This window comes from Nannobrachium achirus (assembly GCF_963921795.1).
Source record: "Nannobrachium achirus genome assembly, chromosome: 3".
NCBI lineage: Eukaryota > Metazoa > Chordata > Actinopteri > Myctophiformes > Myctophidae > Nannobrachium > Nannobrachium achirus.
The window spans coordinates 51,674,468-51,694,467 of NC_137812.1; the positions used below are offsets into that span (position 1 = coordinate 51,674,468).

Sequence of the window (20,000 nt, forward strand, 5' to 3'; positions counted from 1 at the left end):
GTCACCACCTCACTGTCACAACATGACACTGTGATCAGCATGGCTGGATGCTGCTCAAACTCTTATGGAGTGAAAGAAAATTTTTAAGTGACATTTTGTTTATCTTTTGGGTTTGGCGTTTTGCGGAGGTTTGTCAAATTACAACAAAAGCCTTGGTTCTCATAATTCGTTAACATCGTTGCTCAGGTCAGATGAGTCATATGTGTGCCACGTGACCCGAGTGATGATGTATTGTCAACATTGTGCTGCCAAGGCACATCATGTACATTATTACAGTCCACACAAGGAAGTCCGGTAGGTTGGTGAATGCCAGCGCTATCAAGCAATACAGAGATGTAGATGTCCAGAGCAGTCTGTCTTATTCTACAACAGCCATCATGTGCAGCTGACGGCTGACAACTCTGTTGCAGCCAAAAGTAATGTGATTATAATAAATTACAAAAGTACTGAATAAGATTAATAGTGGATGCATCCGTTTCATCGAATATATATATATATATATATATATATATATATATATATATATATATATATATATATATATATATATACAGGTATATATTATTACCCTAACTTGACACTAATCAGGATTAATTTAAGGCTACATAAAACTTGAAAGTGGCCAGGCATGTTTACAGTAGCTCTTCGATTACGACTCATTACACTTGACATTACTGCCCACCATTTCCCAACACATATCGTAGTTTGTTTGAATTCCAATCAAGCCAGTGGATTTTATTAATGTCAGCACAGCATGGAAATCAACTTGCAGCGCTTGAGATGGGTAATTCTAGTGACTTCTCTGCACAGTAATTTTTTATAGCATAGCAGAGTTTCCCCTATATGCATTCAACAGTGGCACCCCGCCTCAAATATGACCGCCCTTGAATTTTGAATGATAATTTAATTATTGTCAATATTCTCCAATTTGTTAATGATGAATTTAAATTATAATAATTTGTGCAACCAGTACGGAGTAATAGCACAGAACGCTCACATACTTATGCATTCTTCTGTTCTTGTTACCTCTGAACACACACAAATTCTGAATCAAATGTAATTTGGTTTAGGCAATACACACACACACACACACACATTCCACGTTTACAACGGAAGTCTCCACAGTAGTGTCGTAATCTCTCTCGCAATAGCTATGGGGTCTATCCATTTGTGGTAGCCTAAAAAACGGCGTACTTTCATTTCAATTAACTTTGTGATTACCTAATCATCTCAAGTTAAACCAAGCCTCAGGCAGATGTAAACATTAAAGCAAATCAACGCTGATCAGGATTATTTGCCAAAGTAAAAAAGAGACCTGACACATCACTCCATAGACTGCACCCGAAACAAAAACAGACCTACAAGCTATCATTGCGACGCAATGCAACGCATAGACACCTTGTAGATGTGTTACTTTTCGTCAAGCAAGCAACACAGATGGAGTTTAAATCAAATGTAAAGTTACATCAATCAGTCATTTGTGAAATATACATTTGGAAGGTCCACCTTCAATAAGCTTCAGGTGGTCCACAGGGTCAATCTCAAAGACACTTGTGTGTGTGTGTGTGTGTGTGTGTGTGTGTGTGTGTGTGTGTGTGTGTGTGTGTGTGTGTGTGTGTGTCGTGTGTGCATGTGTGTCCTACCAGACAGAGGTGTCCAGCTCATGGCTGGATGAGGGCTGGCAGTAGTCCAGCTGTGCAAACAGGGGGAAGAGAACCTGCACCCCTCCGATTGAATGGATGCCACTCTGGACTGAATGTGTTACTACTGCCTTCACATCCTGCATGGAAAAAACACATTTCAACATGCATAAGGAAAATACATAATCATATTTAAAGTGCACAGGGAGAAAGAGTGTGAGTGTGTGGGCGTGCGTGTGTGCGTGTGCGTGTGTGTCCACATATGCGACACAAGCAGCCTCCAACACAAAGGCAATGATGGATGCTCTGCTACTGAGATAAGAGGGCTTGAGAGAGAATTCAGTTAGTGGTTGAGAGGAGAGAAAAATCTGTAATTGAATAAAATGTCAGCGCTCTTCCTCACACACCCTGCTAGTCTCTGCCTCACACACCCCCTCTCTCTGCACAGTAATATCCTCGGTGTTCATTTAACTCTTAAATGGACTACCCCATGAATTTCAAATCTTTCCATTTTTTCTAGTTTTTATGTCTTTTCAAGCCCCCCAAAAAATAACAATTCATTAACTATAAGCCATGCCTTTCGTTTCAGTGATTTTCTGAATGGGCGTGTCTGAACGGTACAATCGGCCCCATTCTATGTCACAGGGGGCTCATTTCCATAGTACCGCCCACTTCAGTTTCCTGGCAATTGAAGAGAAGGGGGCGGTACTTTTGGGGTGGATTCTATTGAGACTATGGGGAGGGCGGTGTAAAGTGGTGCTAAAACTGGAACGATACAGGGAAGATTAGCATGGTGCCATGATAAAATTTTAACGATACAGAGAAGATTAGCATGGTACTATGCTAATCGTTTCAATTTTAGCCCAAAGACAGCTTCCCGTTTCCAATAAAGGGCATGTTGGTATGGGGCTTTTAAGCCGTGACATCATTTTGTAGGCAGAGGAGAACTCTGCCCCCAGAGCATTTTCTGTCCCTCGCTATTTCAACAGATCTGAGACAAGAATAACGACTAAAGTATAATTCTAACACTTTCCTTTCAACAACAAAGAGAAGAAAAATGTGTAAATAGTAAAAATAGTAAAAAGATTCACGGAAACTGGGGGCAGAAATTCTCCTCTGCCTACAAAATGATGTCATACTTAATAGCCCCATTGCATCTGAAACGGCTTGGAATTAGAGACAGACAGAACATGACATTTAAATATCCGAGTGGTTGTTTAGGCTAAAACCTGTATAAAACCTTATTATGGACCAATATTTATATAAAATATATATTTTTAAAAGCATGGTGTGGCCCCTTTAAGAGTCTTTGGAGTTGGTGCATGTATGTATGCGAGCGTGTGTGCGTCTGGATAAATTATCTCTAAATGTGCATTTAATCATCCATTACTTTCTCCCAGAAGCACCTTGGCAATTAAGTTAAGACAGGGAGATTGAGTTATTGAGGACTCAGCCAGGGAGAGTCTGAGAGAACCAACCAAGCATTCTATAAAACACTACTACATCACTTTGACATTAAACTAATCAAAACACATAACTGCATAACTGTGGAAACTATCAATGTCTTAAAGTCAATTTCAGATCAAATGCTAGGAATGAGACGAAACAGTGCAAAGAGTGCCCAGACTGCCCACTCCTTGCAAAAGTTCCAAAATATATCCGATTGTAAACATTGTAAAACTGAGATTTGTAACGAGAATCAACTTTAACAGATACTGTCCACCGATTAGTTTTCTACTGCACTTTCCATGGTTAATTTGTATTTCAGTTTATGTGCGTTGCAAGGCCTTTCTGCACACAAACCAGATATCCCGCCTGAAATTGTGAAAAGAAAATGTAAATAATCTGCATCATGACTCCCATTAATTCTCCATGCAAATCATAACAAAGTTCACCACTTTGTCACAGAAAAACTCAACATACACTTGCAGTATATAACCCTAGATCCCATACTAAAACAGAGACATTCCCATCTTGCGGTCCCCACAAAAGACTAATTAAATCATTTGAGCAACAAGGTGGTGGTGTTCCTGAGCAGCTACTAACAGGTGCAGTCGTCTGCCTCGCTTAGCTAATTTACACGGCTGCCATAACCCATTAAAAACAGGAAAGCATCTGTGTCATTTTAGATTCTTGCGTTGGCTATTCAACAATATCAGATGTACAAGCTCGTACAAGCTTGTACATATTTTTCAAACATTTTTGGAAAAATCTTGAGAGGGTGAGAACCACTGATTTAGAGGGCATTTGTAGAATCGGCCTCAGGTCTAAATGAGTTAATGAGGCTGTTGAAAGGAGAAGAAGCCTTTTGGGAGACATTCATTATTCTTGAGGGTCGGAAAAGAATGAGAGATGGGAACATCTGGAAAACTAAATTGGAAGGAGGAGGGAGGAAGAGCTGGGAACTGGGAGACATGATGTTAGCGGCAGCTGCTGTTAAAGACAGCAAGGGACCTGGTCACCTTCTGCTGACCACTGTGGTCAGACAACAAACTCTGAATGGTCTGTATCTTTTTCTGAGATACAGAATTACTCCAAATTACAACAAAGCACTCCAGTATGTTTACTGACACCAGTAAGACTCCCTAATCGGGAGATACGCGACCGTCAGGTTGCATACACAAACTTTAGAAGGCAATCGTAGAGGGAATACGTGAAATGGGACAGAACTATGTTGATGACATGACTTTAGAGATACTGTGTACTGCTTTGCGTTATTTTAAGGTAAAATCTGTAGGAGCAGTGTCCAAGAATATGTTTTGCAAGAATCGGCCTCATGGTGGCGCTAGAAGAGGGCCATGTGAGAAATAAGGGCTGGAGGTTGTGGTTTGCCAGTCAAGGAGTGTGTGTGCAAAGTTTGGCAAGGATGGCAGACCGTTGGTGGAGATATGAGTAGGGGCAAAAGTGTGACGTGATGTGACGTGACGTGACGTGGCGTGACGGACAGACTGACTGACTGACTGACTGCTGACTGACAGACAGACAGCCGGTGGAGGTTTTGATAGTAACTGCGACTTGACGGTCGCAATCAATCCGTTATCAGTGCATCGAATGTATACCAAATGGACACGGTTCCTTTATTCTTTGTTAGGATCAACATTAGCTTCCACAAAGTGGTGGCTAGTCTTCCTGGGGTCCACACAAAATAGCTACACCCCTGGATGAGGGGTCGGTGCTAACCTGCAGCATGAGGGCGTGGGGGGAGTGGACGAAGATGGAGGTGTTGTCCTTCGGGGAGGACTCAAGGCAAAGCTGGGCGTCTGTGGCGCGTGGGTTGTAGGTGAAGGCGATGCTGGAGGACAGCTTGCCGTCGTACAGCAGTGTCTTGTGGTGCTCCGCAAACATCAGGTCACTCTCCACCTTGTACTTGAATGTACCCTGACAGATAAGAGTGGCAGACAAACAGACAAAATTAGCTATTTGCATCCACTGTCTACTGCGTTTCTATTTCTAGTTCAATAGTTATACCACGGTCTACACCGATGGTCCTCAAACTGTGGGTCGGGACTCAGGACCCCCAGGGGGATCCAAAATGATTTGACATTGTTTTCTCACAAACTGTATAGGGTAATGTGACAATTTAAGGACTTTTTAAGACCTTTTTATACCTTTATATAAAATAATAGTAATAATAAATAATACCATTACACCATCAAAAGTAATCAATAAACTATTCTATGTAACACTGTAATAAATAAATAAATACATATTTTGAACATGTACAGTATATTAGCTATTTTCGAGTCAGACTAAATGTAATGCAGCCCTCAACTGAACTCATACAATTACAAGAACTTGACAGAGTGGTGGGGGGGGGTCCCAAGTTCAAATATGATTTTGTTTTTAGGGGTCGTGGCCTGAAAGGTTTGAGAACTCCTGGTCTATGCAGTGATGTCCTCACACAGCAAAGAGCCCGGGGAAAGAATGACGGACAAAGGCCACGTCAGGGCTGAACCAAACACTGAGTCTCCACTCAGGGTCACATTACATCAGGCTGCATGGACTCTCTATTCAAAACATGTCCTTCCATGATGCAGTGATGCAGTGTGAGCCTTTTTGTCTCAGAATGTATACAGTACATTTACATATTGAGCTTGTGTCTATGAGCTCAGATAGTGGATCAGTTAACAGGTTTCTTCCAGCTAATGTATGCAGTGTGTAGTGTACTTCATTGCCTTCCATAATAATTCAATACAATTTGGACATAGGAAAATGTGACATAGAGTACCAATACAACTTCACTAAAGAACCAGTGCACAGGTTTACAGTGTGTTTTGTTGTTGACAATAATAACTAGAGTAGATGCTGTGGGTTTGGGTGGTCCCCCTCACCTTGTACCCTGGACCCAGCTGGTATATGGCCAGGATCTGAGCCGCACTGAGAGCCTCTGAAAACAGGTAGACTGCCCCCATCTGACCACAGAACACACGGTTGGCATCGGCCGTCTCCGACGAACCCAGGAAACACTTGTCGAAAGTCTGGATGGAGGGACAGAGGAATATAGGAAACCAGGGAGGGGAAAGGGAAGTAAAGGAAGAAGGAAGTAAAGATGGAACGGGGAAGGGGAAAGGGAGGGACAAAGTAAAGAAGGAGAAAAGGGTGCAAGGCAAGATGGGGTGAAGACATAAATAAAGACAGAAGGAAGAAGGAAGGAAGTGAGGAGGGGAAGAGGAAAAAAGGGAGTCAGAGGAAAGAAAGGGAGAAAATGACAGAAGAGAAAAGGGATGGAAAGTGAAATGAATAGAAGAGAAGGAAAGGCATGAAGAAGGAAGGATGGATAGGATAAGGAAAGTGGAGCAATAATTTATGTCAAAAAACGAAATAAAATAAAATATATAAAAAACTGCAAAACACAACACTCCTCTCTCCTGTTCAAGCACGTCCCTGTTCTGATGTCTAGCTCCTCTGGCTCTCCTTAGGGTCAGCCACAGGGCTGTATCTTAATCAGCTACCCAATATCATCTCTCCAGCATGGAGACACAAGAGGATTAGACGTCACTGCGCCGAGAGATTTACTCCTCAAGAGGATGATCTAAGAGCCTGTACTTTTCTCCAAAAAGGAATAGTGAAGATGTAACAGAGTTCATCAGGCCAAGTGTGAGTGAGAGACAGAGGAGTCGTTCTGTGTGTGTGTGTGTGTGTGTGTGTGTGTGTGTGTGTGTGTGTGTGTGTGTGTGTGTGTGTGTGTGTGTGTTAGATATGGACTACTGTATGTGTATCTATGTGCCACAGAGGCCGACTACACATTTACACTTAGAGTGTGTGTGTGTGTGTGTGTGTGCGTGTGCGTGTGCACGTGTGCGTGTGTGTGTGTGTGTTAGTCATTTCCCCCCTGTGCCGTCCTTGCTAAAACAGTATGTGGTCTCACCCATGAAACCCCCCTGTCAGACAGGAAAAGATTAGTTGTAGCTCAGAGAGAGGAAAGGCGTGCAAAGGTGGCTAGCTTCTCACTTTTTCAGCACAAACTGCGCTGATAGTATTCAGTTTCTGAAATTGATATAACACAGAGGAACGGTAGAATATAAAACCCACGCCTCCAGTACACAGTACACACTCTGTGGGATTTATTAAAACACTGTATTAGAGCCTGTAAACAAGTAGGGCCACGCTGGGCGCTGGACATCGTACTGTGTTGGAAGTTGTTGTTGGGATTGGTACAGTATTTGTAAGACACGGCCACAAGCTCTAGAGTATGGAGGGAGTTTTGCTGGAAGAATGCCATTAGATACTTTATAACTCCAAAGACCAGAGGAAAGGTCACAGCAGAGAAACAACTGTGTGGAAACATGGACGCTGACCATGAACATATATTTTGGAACTGTCCAAAATCTGACAAATATTGGAATGAAAATGTATATTGATATTGAAATATGAAATACCAAAGACAGCAAAAAAGCAATAACGAGACTGTGGTATACAAGTGACTCCCCAACTAGTGGCTGTGCATTGTGGAGGAAATGTCTGTAATGGAGAGATTTACACATGGACTCAGGATACAGGAGGAGTTGTTTCTTTAACAATGGGAGAAATGGACTGAATACACGACCCGGAAGAATGACACCATGGAGGATTAAAAAGTACTCTAATATGATAATGAAAATCATGTAAATGTTGACCCTGTGAATACGTGTGCATGTGACAAAATAAAAATTAAGTTAAAAAAAAAAAAGGAAGTTGTTGTTGGGCACTCACATCGCTTGTGTTGACGAACCAGGTGATTTCGCCGTAGGAGGCCAGCTCTCCGTTGACGTAGCAACTAATCTCGCTGTTCTTCCAGCGATTGTAGACGTGGACGATGGTCACCATGTACCACTGGAATCACACAGCCATGACCAATGAATCAACAGAACATAATTCATGCCTGATTTCTTTTAAACATCCATTCCACTCAGTAAAACCCTCTGTGTTCCTTTAAAGGACAACTTTAGTTTTTTACAACAAGGGTTCATATTTTAGATTGTAATTAAAGAATATAAAAGATGAGTGTTAAATTGATTTAATTTACTTCTTTCTATTGTTTTAGAGATTCTTATTTCTGTGGTTGGGGGCATGCGTACAAGTGGCTAAATATGTCATTTTACACAGAATAAGCCCATTCCCAAGATACAATGCAACCTTTCATGGTTGGATGTGACTTATGGGGGCTAGAAGTGTTATTGTAAATAGCAATACAGAAACTGCTGGCTTATTGTGTCTAAAATGACATATTTAGCCACTTGTACGCATGCCCCCATGCGTACGCATGCCCCACATTTTAGCATGGTAAACACGATAAAACAATAGAACGAAGCAAATGAAAACATTTTAACACTCACTTTTTCTTTTCTCTAATTACGATCTAAAATATGAACCCTTGTTGTAAAAAAAACAAAGTTGTCCTTTAACTCAGTGAGCCTACAGATGTAACCCTTACGGGTCTATTTGGTTACATCTGTACACTCTGAGTTACAAATGGTTAATTAAACACTAAGGATTTTATGCTGATCATATTAATAAAACACACATTTCATCTCTCAAACATGCTCCAATGCCAGTGCACAGTAACTGGGTAATCACAGTAAACAAGAGCTCATCTTAGGCATCAATGCTGACATACATCACTCGTATCACACACAAGAAGACATGGATAAAAGCACGGTGAAAATGTTCCACCGAATTGAATTAGATTGGCTCCAATGCAGGACAAGACCGACTCCCCGAGATCCCCTCGAGCTACAATCCCACCTACATGGGCTCCTAGCCTTCCTACCCGATGGAGAGCAGCCAGTGAAATAGGTTATTATAGTTATTACAGATACCCTGCGTAAATAGGTTAGATCTGTTACCTCCGGACATGAAAGAACATAAAAATAAACCCAATTTAAGCATAAAGGGTGGGGTTCTGCGAGTTTCCAGTGATGTTGGATGAAGCAGGGTGTTGGCCTGCCACACAGACAGACCCCAGGGCAGGAGTTTCATATTGGCTGGAGGCAATGGATCTTTCTGACTGTCATTTTGTTTACTGTAATTGTCTCCACCAGCCGAAGGCATGGGGGAGAGTATGTTTTCCCCTCCGTCCGTCCGTGTGTCCGTCCGTGCGTGCGTCCGTGCGTCCTCGCAGTTTGTGAGCAGCTAATCTCAGTCGCCGTTGGCCCGGTCGCTGCCAAAGTGAGCACACACATTCCCTGGATGCCAATCTAAACCTCTGCCCTAAATTTTTCAAATGGGCCTTTTCTAGCGCCACCTAGTGGCCGATGTTCGCAAAACACATTTCTGTGCACTACTCTTACGGATTTTGTCCAGAAATCCTACAAATCGGTAGGCAGTATCTCGACAGTCATGTGATCGACACGGATCTGTCCGATTTTGCATATTCTATCCTGATTGGCTAAGATTGGCTTCCAAAGTTTGTAGGATTGAGCCGTTTTGAACAAAATGCCTCAAATCCCAAACGCAAAGTCTAATTATCATGAAATCGCGCACACACGTTCCCACCAGGTCGAGGAAGACATGCCACTTAACATTTTTGAAATCAGCCTCATGGTGGCGCTATAACAGGCTGATTTGTGGTTTTACCTATAACTCCACCGATCAGTTTCAAACTTTGTAAGCGCACTCCCTAGAGGCAAAGGATAAACCTTTGCCCTGCATTTTTCACATCAGCCTTTTATAGCGCCACCTTTGGGCCGACTTATGTAAAACACATTTTTGGATATTACTCCTTGAGATTTTATCCAAAAATCACGCAAATCGGTACACAGTATCTCTATAGTCATGTGATCAAGTCCGATCCGTCTGATATTTCATATTTCATCCTGATTGGCTAATATTAGCTTCCAAAGTTTGCAGGATTGCTCCATTTTTTAACAAAATACCTCAAATCATCAACGCAGCTTGCGATTACCGTGAAATTTGCCACATATTCCCACTAGGTCAAGGAACAAATGCTACCTTTTTCACATTGGCCTGTTATAGCGCCACCAGCAGGTAGACTTTAGCAAAACACATTTTTGGAACACAATGCTTCAAATCATGCATGCAGCGTCCGATTGCCATGAAAGATCTAAGGTGAAGAACATATGCCACCCTTTTTACATTGGCCTATTATACAGTAGCACCACCAGGACGCACGGCCTGGTGGCCTGTGCTCGGAAGAGCACTGCTTCTAGTTTTCTATCCATCGCTGTGTGTGTGTGTGTGTGTGTGTGTGTGTGTGTGTGTGTGTGTGTGTGTGTGTGTGTGTGTGTGTGTGTGTGTGTGTGTGTGTGTGTCTCTCTCTCTGTCTGTCTGTGTCAATCCAGCCAGTATTCAGTGTGATATTTGTTACTATGTTTACAGCGACACATCCTGCATTTGTGTTCCTGTCTTTATGTCTATTTGGCTCATCCTTCCTCCCTTCCTTCCTTCCCTACCTTTTGTGGTTTGAAGTCATACTTCACACAGTGCTGGAATCCCTTCCCCTTAGACTTTAATGAGGTCACAATCAAACAGCCGCCCACGAAGTGTGCAGAGTAACCCAGGCCTTTGCTGGTACGGAAGCTGAAAAGAAAGAGAGAAAAACAAAAACAAACCAAACAACGCATGTGCACACACGCGCACACACACACACACACGCACACACGCACACGTGATCAGCGTCAGCACACAAATACATTAACATATGATTGCGTTCACACACAAATATGTAACCAGATTTAAATGACCAGCAGAAATGTTTTGCTTTTCAGCTCAGTATGGACACGCAGGCATGCATGCATGCATGCATGCCAGCACACACACAATTTGTTTTCCCGAGTCAGACTCGGCTCACTGAAGCACTCACTCCCCAACACTCAAGGACAAGGCAGGGTAGAGGTCCAATAAATCTCACAAACATTTAAATACAGGTTTGAGACAGAGATAAGGCAGCAAAACAACTCCATTTCTCTGCTTCAGCATGAATTCCCAGTGAGAAAGCGGGCCCCTCGTGGGGCCCCTAGGTGTGATTTAGGGGGCTAATTTATTTTTCTTTTTTTAAAGGGCACCAGGGCTGAGGTTTTATTACAGATGTTGTCTAGTAGCAGAGGCTGGCTGTACATCTTGGTTATCATTTTTATAGACACCCCCAAACACCCGCCCCTGTTGCATGAAGTTTTTTTCCCCCCACTTTGACAGAAATTAATTATCGTCTGAAAATAGGACAAGTGGAGGGCCTTGATTTACTCACCCCTGAGAGCGAGATAGAGAGAAAGAGAGAGAGACAGAGAGAGAGGGGGGGGGGGGGGGGGGGGGAGAGAGAGAGAGAGAGGATGGCATGGCGTGGCAAAGAAAGATTGGCCAAAATCAGTCTTTGTATTTTTTTCTTTTGTTTTTAGCATCTGTGAAGTTACAGCTTTGCGTTGCTTCATCTTTTGTGGCACATTTTTGGGAGCAGGAGATTCTCATCTTTGAGATTGTAGCATGGAGGGACACATGTACAGTACATGCAAGTGTGCACAATGAACACACAGTCTCAAAATCTTGTTTTAATGCAGCTGCATACCGCTGGCTTTCACGCAGCTTCCCTCTCCATGTTTTATTCATACAGGAGTTTAAGTTATGCATTGGTACCTGAAGTCATGCCTAAAATGTGCCATTTCTGCATTTCTGATCCAGAGTGGATTCATGGAAAGAAATACCAATTATAAAAAAGGCTAAGGTTCAAATGAGGTCCAAGTACAGTAGGACTCAACAATTAACTACAAATATATCTAAACTGCATTATTACAAAGTATTCCATAGTATCATTCCATAGTATTTAATATTACAGTGTTTGAGAGTGTCAGACAGCCACTGCAGTGTCAGACTCGGACAATATGAGTTGCAGAAAGTATGTATTTTATTTGTATTAAAATTGAGAACATTACGTTAGTATTCCATCTCCATAAGAAAACTGAGAAATACATACATGAACACATTACAGTTCACAGCAATATTTATGTAACATTTAGCAGAAATACTACAAACAAGTGAGTTCGTAGGCAATAAGATGCAGGGGTACTATAACTTACCAGTAAAGGTAAGGTTTGTCCTTGTCAACGTTGATGTTGTTGATGGGGTCCATTCGTAGCCAGGTGTGGAAGGTGAATCCGTTCTGGTATGGCCACTTGGCTATAGGAGGCAAAGCAATGGCCTATAGGGGACCACACAGTTATACTAATGGTTACACATACAGTATACCCCGGCCCTGGTGAAGGTGTGTTCCACTAAGGCTTAAGCGCACCTTTCTAGTTATGTACAGTATGATTCTTAGCCTACTGTGTAAACTTCACGTCATGTCGTCTTTTGAGTCTAACGTTGTATTATTCAAACGTTGGGGCAGTAGCCCATCAAAATGGGCTCACAAATTGTTTGGAGAAATATAGGCATTAATATTGTTAGCTATTTCACAGTATGTGAGCAAAGTCTCTCTAATAGACTGCATTTGCAAGTTGAGTGAAACACCGTAGGAGAGTAGGTCAACACTCTTAAAAGTGAAGTTCACTTGTTTAGACATTGCAGTGCAACTCCAAAAAGCTGACTTGAGGAACGAAATGAAACCCCTTGAGAATTGGTGTTTTTCTTACTGTGTGTGTGTGTGTGTGTGTGTGTGTGTGTGTGTGTGTGTGTGTGTGTGTGTGTGTGTGTGTGTGTGCACACTCCCAGGCCTTCCTGCCTCATTAGTCAGGCAGCTCAGGACAAGGAAAGCGTGTGCATTGTAATGTGCAATATTACGATGGTACTTACTAACACCACACACACACACACACACACACACACACACACACACACACACACACACACACACACACACACACACACACACACACACACACACACACACACACACACACACACACACACACACACACACACAAATATAGAAACACAGTGACACAACACACATAAACATAAATTAAAAAGTTAAAAACACAGGCAAAAAAAAACGAAAAAAAAAACACAGATATGCTCACAAACTAAAGCACATACAGGTACAGTGCATGCACCTGCATGCGCACACACACTTCAGATAAGCCAAGTCAGACCTCATGCCAGCAGGGCATGCAGCCTCCTACACACCATCAGAGCACCATCACCATGGCAATGAGGGGTTATACACAGAGATTGGGAGCTACACATAAATAATATAACTCACACACACACACACAGTTTTGCAAATCTACTTATTGTACACATATTTGCGGATAATGTATAACACTTTATGCACAGTAGCCACTGATTTGCAAAGCACTGCAGTAACAGTTCTCTCTTCATTTCAGCAATAAGACTGCAAAATTAGTGCAGAAATATCAGTCAGGCACCCAGTGCCAAATTACCTACCTCGTTAAATGTCACTCTTCAACGTTAATAAAAGCTTAGTCAAGCCTTCCATATTTTAAATCCCACCAATAGCACAAAGACGGGCTATTACAGATTGAGACCGCTGTATTCTATTTCAGGAGTGTGGATCCTTCGAAAAATAATTCCCAGGGGACTTAGGCATTCTTCTTTCATAGAAAAGTCTCATGGGTCAGTGAATGGACTGGCTAGATAAGACCGTCCACTGGACAGCAGCTTAGGGAAGTGTCGTGGCTAAGCTAGTTACTGTATAGCTATAGCCACCGCCTTCAATGAGTTTTGTGACATGAAGAATACGATAATGATTTATTCATTTATTCATAGTAGTCTGATTAATACTTATTTTATACATTTATGTTCATAGTAAAATAGTCTCTCATTAAATACAGTACCATACTATAAAACACAAATACAATATCAAACGATAAGCCAGATTTACAGTAAAGCACTTATACTGTAATATACACTCATGGCAAGATTTTTTACATAAAATGAACTTACAATAAAGCTATTTTTACAGCACAATTTACTGTAAAATATCATTTAGTTGGGGCACTGACTAACTAAATTAAAGTAATTACAATAACTTAAGTACTGCAAAAATAACAGTGCAGTTCTGTATTTATTCACATAATTGTGTTATGAATGTGATTTTATTTATAAATATATTTATGCAGAGGTTTGGGGCATTTTTGGGGGTTAGTGGTAGTTTGGGGTAGTGCCTAACAATAAGTGTGTGATAGTTGTCTTGATAATGTGTTGCATTGTGTACTCACAGCAGCACTCTTCCCTGGGAAACTGAAGAAGGCGTCCGGCCCGTTTCTGTGTGCCATGCTCTTCAGCACAGACAGCAGCTTCACTGCATGAGGCGGCTGGGATGCGCACACGCACGCACACGCACACACACACACATACACACACACCCATACACACACCCACACACACACATGTTAAGAAATCATAAATGTGCATGGTGTATTACTGTGTAATGTGTGTATGCCACCACACAGAGTCATAGCACAATAGAAAAGGAAACCCGCACACTCTGCTCCAAATGACTGAATATTTATTGACGACGTCTCGAGCTACAAGCTCTTCATCTGGAGTTTTGAGAGTTTTGACCAGATGAAGAGCTTGTAGCTCGAAACGTCGTCAATACATATTCAGTCATTTGGAGCAGAGTGTGCAGGTTTCCTTTTCTATTGTGCTATTTCTCACCCAGCACCTCATTAAGAGATGTGCGTATTTTTCTACTTTTGACCACAGAGTCACACACACTGCAACGTGGCAAAACTGTGATTGAGTGGTGACAGGACCAGAGCATGTCTCTGTTTTTGAGCGGTGGAGCCGCTCCTCTGAGTGGGTATCATGGCAATACCTCTGCTGACCACAGACACACACGTTAAGGGAGGGGCGCTGTTGAGCAGGCCAGGCGCACTCACACACACGCAGCCTCCACCGCTCAGTTCACACGGGTGTGATTTTTCAGAAATGGAAAGGCTCTAGCCCATACTGACAAGCCATACTGTCAGCGGTACTTTTCACTTCAACGTTCTCCAGGCTCTTTCTTTCTTAGAAAGCAAGCCTGGGATCTGAGGTTACTCACACACACACACACACACACGTCAATGTGAATGCACTATGCCTGCAACACAAGTACAAATAGTGTATCTCTACACACAGTTACATATTTAATACATGAATGCAAGTGTAAAAATAGAACAGCATCACAAGTACAATATGCAGCATCATGTGCACAGCTACAAACACCAGTAGAATATTAAATATGTAAATATTAAATATTAACTGATTGTTCTAAATTTACCTCCCTCTTATCAAGGGTCAACCTCCAGAGGGATTTATTCCAGAGACAGCCTAAGACATCAGTACCCTCATCTTCTTCAAGTGACGCTACTGAAGCATCTCCAAAAATACTCCACTCAAACCCACTGAACTAACACAGGACTTTCATCTAAGTAAGTCACACAAAATAATCCCCATTCATTTTTCACCTAGGTCTAATTTTGTGATGTAAACAAGACCAAACAGAAAAGAAAACTGTCATGTTTCAATGTATAACCATTTTAGATTATATACTGTAAGTGTATGTTATATATAAAGGTATATAATGATGTATATATTAGAGAGAGAGGGGGGAGGGAGGGAAGAGAGAGAGAGAGAGAGAGAGAGAGAGAGAGTGAGAGAACAAGCAAATGTACACTTTGGAAGAGACATAAGTGGGAGAGTGCTTCTCCATTCTCTTCTCTCTCCTGAGATAATATTTCACTGAGGAGAGGTGGTACTGTGGTAGTCAGCTCTGGGGGGGACTGCATAAACGAAGACATGCAAAAGCAGTTTGGCCTATTTCCTTGACAACTTGATTAGGCCTATTGATCTATGGTCTATCCCTGTCTCACTCTCTCTGTGCCAGTGGTTCAACTGCAGCATAGACTAGTGACTAATCTGTCTTTTCTACGCACGCACACACATTTCTGTCTGTCTCCCACACACTGCCACTCCAAATCCTTGCCCTCTTCTACTCCAGATACACTGCCTGATGTCAAATGTGGCAGAGTGCCATATGTACTGTAGTGAAGTATATTGTATTTGTCTATTCATTTGCGCTTGTGCTGATGACAGTAGGCAATACTTCTGTTAAGTGTTGCTGTCCCAGTTTCACTGAATCACCGGTTTCAGGTTTTAATTAGAGTCCAACTCAGCTTGGAGAGCTGGCTAAATGTGATATTTAATGGCCACAAACTGCTTTGTTTGTGTATTAGAATGTGTATGTTACCTCTGCTATGTTCTGTAAGGTCTAATGCGTCTGCTTTTAGATATGTTAAAGTTATACTGTGTAAGTTGCTAAACAAGTGGTCAGTAGCGGTATTGCTTTTTTCGGCCGTTTTTCGCCCGGAGTCACTCGCGGACCACCGGCCAGGATTTGGGGATTAAGAGGTTAAGAATCCTTCACCATGGTAAACACTGTAGCTGAGCGAGGCTACTTCCTGAAGACGCGGCAGATAAGCTGTGATTGGCCGGTAGTGTATCATGTGTGTATGATTTGCGATGTGATTGGCCAACGTATACAGATGACACAGATGACGCAATTTTTCTGCGAAAACCGGACCCCGGCAAAGATCATAGAAAACATATAAAGAGAAGGCTTTAGAAGCTGAAAAATAATGGAGTGGGTGTTCTAAAGCGATTTAACAGTTAGGACAATTTTAAGATTTGTTTTATAAAAAAAGTTACAAGGTATAACTTTAAGAAAAAAGAAAACGTCTCCACTCACAGATATTACAAGGGAATGCTCAGTGGAACACTTATACTGCATAATGCCTTTGTGGTGTGGATCTAGAGAGCATCATTCTTACATGGTGTAAAGTAACTAGTAAGTACATTTACATACTGTAAGTACTGTACTTAAGGGTTAGGGTAATTGTAATTTACTTGAGTATTTCCGATGTCCAATACTTTTACTTCTACTTCACTACATCTCGGATCAAAATATTGTACTTTTTACTATCGTTGCTCATTGAAGGTTTGTTTCTCCATGTTTTATTTATTGTGAGCAGAGGTCATTGGAAGGTCAGGGTGAAGAACGGGGAGTGCAGATTGTTAAGTTGTGGCGAGCACATTCCTCATGCTCCTCCCAGATAAACACACTCACCCACTGGCCTTTCTCTCCCTGCAGTTTGCTGAAGAACAGCTTCAGCTCCTTCACAGTGATGCTGTAGCTCGCCAGCACACCCAACATGTCCACCAGGAGGTCTGGAAAAGACACACACACACACACACACACACACACACACACACACACACACACACACACACACACACACGCACGCACGCACACACGCACACACGCACACACACACACACACACACACAGATACAAGTGCACACATGAGTACTAAAGTAGGGGTCTTCAACAGGAGTCCGGGACCCCTAGGGGGTCCTCAAAGTTACTACAGGGGGTCCTCCAAATCTTCCAATCCTTTTTATATTAACAACTTGAACCCTAGTGTCCATATTCTGAGAACTGTAGCCAAAAATAGCAGGTCTACAAGTACACAACGCCTCGCAGCTTGTGAGCTTGTAGATCGGCTATTTGTGTAGAGGGGAAAAAGAGCAGACTAAGTAGATAGTGAAAGGTCAAGTTTATTAGGTAATGACGGCTAGAGTGGTTAAATATCTGAAAACACAAATTGACATGAATCCAAAATACACTGATGATTGTGCTGTCAAACGATGAAATTATATGGAATCTATGAACAGGTTGTGGGGGTCCCTGCTTCATCTCTCTCTCAACTAAGGGGTCCTTGGCCTGAAAACGTTGAAGACCCCTGTACTAAAGTATAAAAGTGAAGCGCACACAAAGAAATACAAAAAAGGATGTGTGTGTGTGTGTGTGTGTGTGTGTGTGTGTGTGTGTATGTGTGTAGGAATCATGACATGTTGTAACCAAACAGGCTGACAGGATGCCACACTCTGCCCAGAAGGTGAGACACCCCCCCCCCCACCACACACACCACCACCACCAACACACTCCTTCCAGCTGTATCAGGGAGTCCCCATTACATTTCTCTATTGCTATAAAATGCCTAAAATAAATATCTTCAAGATTGCTTGTTCCTTTTGCTATTGTTTGTGTTTGTCTGTTAATTGCATTTTTCTTTTGATTAATGTTTTACTTTTTCTTGTTCTATTCATATGTATGTCTCTAATTTTATGTTATGGAAAATAAAAATAATTGATAACAAAAAAAAAAAGATTGCTTGTTCCTACAGCATGTCTTGTTAATGTCATTGATTCTGTTTTAAATATGTGCTTTAGATATTTGTCAATGGCGTTATTATTAGAAGTAGTAGTACTGTGGGTATGCTACAGTAATGGCTTGTAGATGCTGTAATGCTGATGGTTTCTGTATTATACTGGGCTGCACATTGACTTAAAACATTATTTCCGACCACTCAGTCCGTGCTGGGCTGCGTTATTCTAGCTTGACTGAACATCCACTTTTACCAGCACCGCTCTAGCTGGGAAATGCTCACTGAGCTGAACACTGTTGGATTAATTCAGATTTCACTCTAATTTGTAGATGGCCAACAGTGTCGAATGAGACTCCAGTGAGGGAGAATAGTCTATGGAGGCAGACATTTTTCCTGTGACTCTGACTCATTCACTGTAATACATCCCACCCTGACCTCAAGCTGCGGTAAGAACACTGGAGCCATGAAATGTTGGTGCAGTCGAGAGGAGAGGGTGATTCAAGTGTTAAGTTTTATTAGACTGAGACGGAGTTGAGATGAGGTGGGGAGGGGAGGAGAGGTCAAATGAACATTTAGATTATACACAAGTGCCTCGAGTCCAATGCCTCCACGTCCCTGTGTGGCTTGCTTGTCGCTCTTATGTTTTATTTATTGTGAGCATGTACCTGTATTGTGAGTTATGACTCCACTCCAGGTATTAGACAAAAGGATATCCACATGAAGCTTCTACTTGAGGTTATCTGTGGTCATGCACAGATGTCTACATGCTCAGATAGAATCCTGACTTCCAGACACAAACAATAAAACCATATGAATTATGCAATGGAGAGGACAAAACCAACTGCATAAGCTTGCATCCTGGTTACGTGCGATCATATTGTCAGTTGTGGCTAATTCACTGCAGAAAATGTTTCTGCCTTCTTATCGATTATACTGACGATTACTTTTTTGATAAGATACATCAACAACCAAAGAGGTTTGGTGTAGAGGGGGAAAAGAGGTGACTAAGTACAGAGTGAAAGGTCAAGTCTATTATGTATTGACAGTACAAGTGGTTAAATATCTGAAAACACAAATTGAACTGAATCCAAAATACACTGATGATTGTGCTGTCAAACAATTAAACTGTACTGTATGGAATCTATGAAAAGGTTGTGGGGGTCCCTGCTTCATCTCTCTCTCAACTAAGGGGTCCCTGGCCTGAAAACGTTGAAGACCCCTGGAGTAACCATTATACTTCATTGCCAACAGTGTCGTACAAAAATAGCACACACAGTAATACCTCCCGTCTCACCTGCGATCATACTGTCGGTGGTGGCTATGCGCTGCAGTACGAGCCGGATGAGGCCCACGTGCGTGCAGGCCTGCAAGTTGCGGACGCTCTTCTTCAGGATGGCGGTGAAGATGCTCCACACCTCCGCCTGGCAGGTGGGCTCACACTGGTCCAGAAGCTCCACCATGCACACGATGCTCTCCTCCTCCTGGATGATGAAGTTCATCTCCAGGTCGAACTGACCTCCCACCAGCTGGAGGAGGAGAGAGAGAAAAGAGAAAGAAACATCGTAAGCAATTATCAGCAGATAACTAGTAAAACGCCTCAGGGCACTGTCTTGGCCATCTGGCCAGTGATGTATATCACGGACCAGTTACCCATATATGGAGACCCCTGGTACCCATATATGGAGATCCATGTACTATATATGGAGATATGCCGTGAGAGCCCAAACATGCTTACTCAGTTATTCGTTATGTG

General features: G+C 42.2%; 1 protein-coding gene across 5 annotated transcripts in view; it reads right to left on the minus strand.

Annotated features, from left to right (window-relative positions):
• lrba (LPS-responsive vesicle trafficking, beach and anchor containing) overlaps positions 1-20,000 on the minus strand; it is a 359,744-nt gene that overhangs the window by 294,345 nt on the left and 45,399 nt on the right. For all 5 annotated transcript variants that reach the window (XM_080722061.1, XM_080722063.1, XM_080722062.1 and 2 more), the window contains exons 2-10: positions 19,542-19,773; positions 17,146-17,246; positions 14,252-14,347; positions 12,149-12,270; positions 10,532-10,658; positions 7,833-7,952; positions 5,972-6,118; positions 4,821-5,018; positions 1,644-1,780 (exon numbers count right to left, since the gene is read on the minus strand). In XM_080722061.1, coding sequence (XP_080578187.1) covers positions 1,644-1,780; positions 4,821-5,018; positions 5,972-6,118; positions 7,833-7,952; positions 10,532-10,658; positions 12,149-12,270; positions 14,252-14,347; positions 17,146-17,246; positions 19,542-19,773 — 1,280 coding nt within the window. The remainder of the gene's footprint in view (positions 1-1,643; positions 1,781-4,820; positions 5,019-5,971; positions 6,119-7,832; positions 7,953-10,531; positions 10,659-12,148; positions 12,271-14,251; positions 14,348-17,145; positions 17,247-19,541; positions 19,774-20,000) is intronic.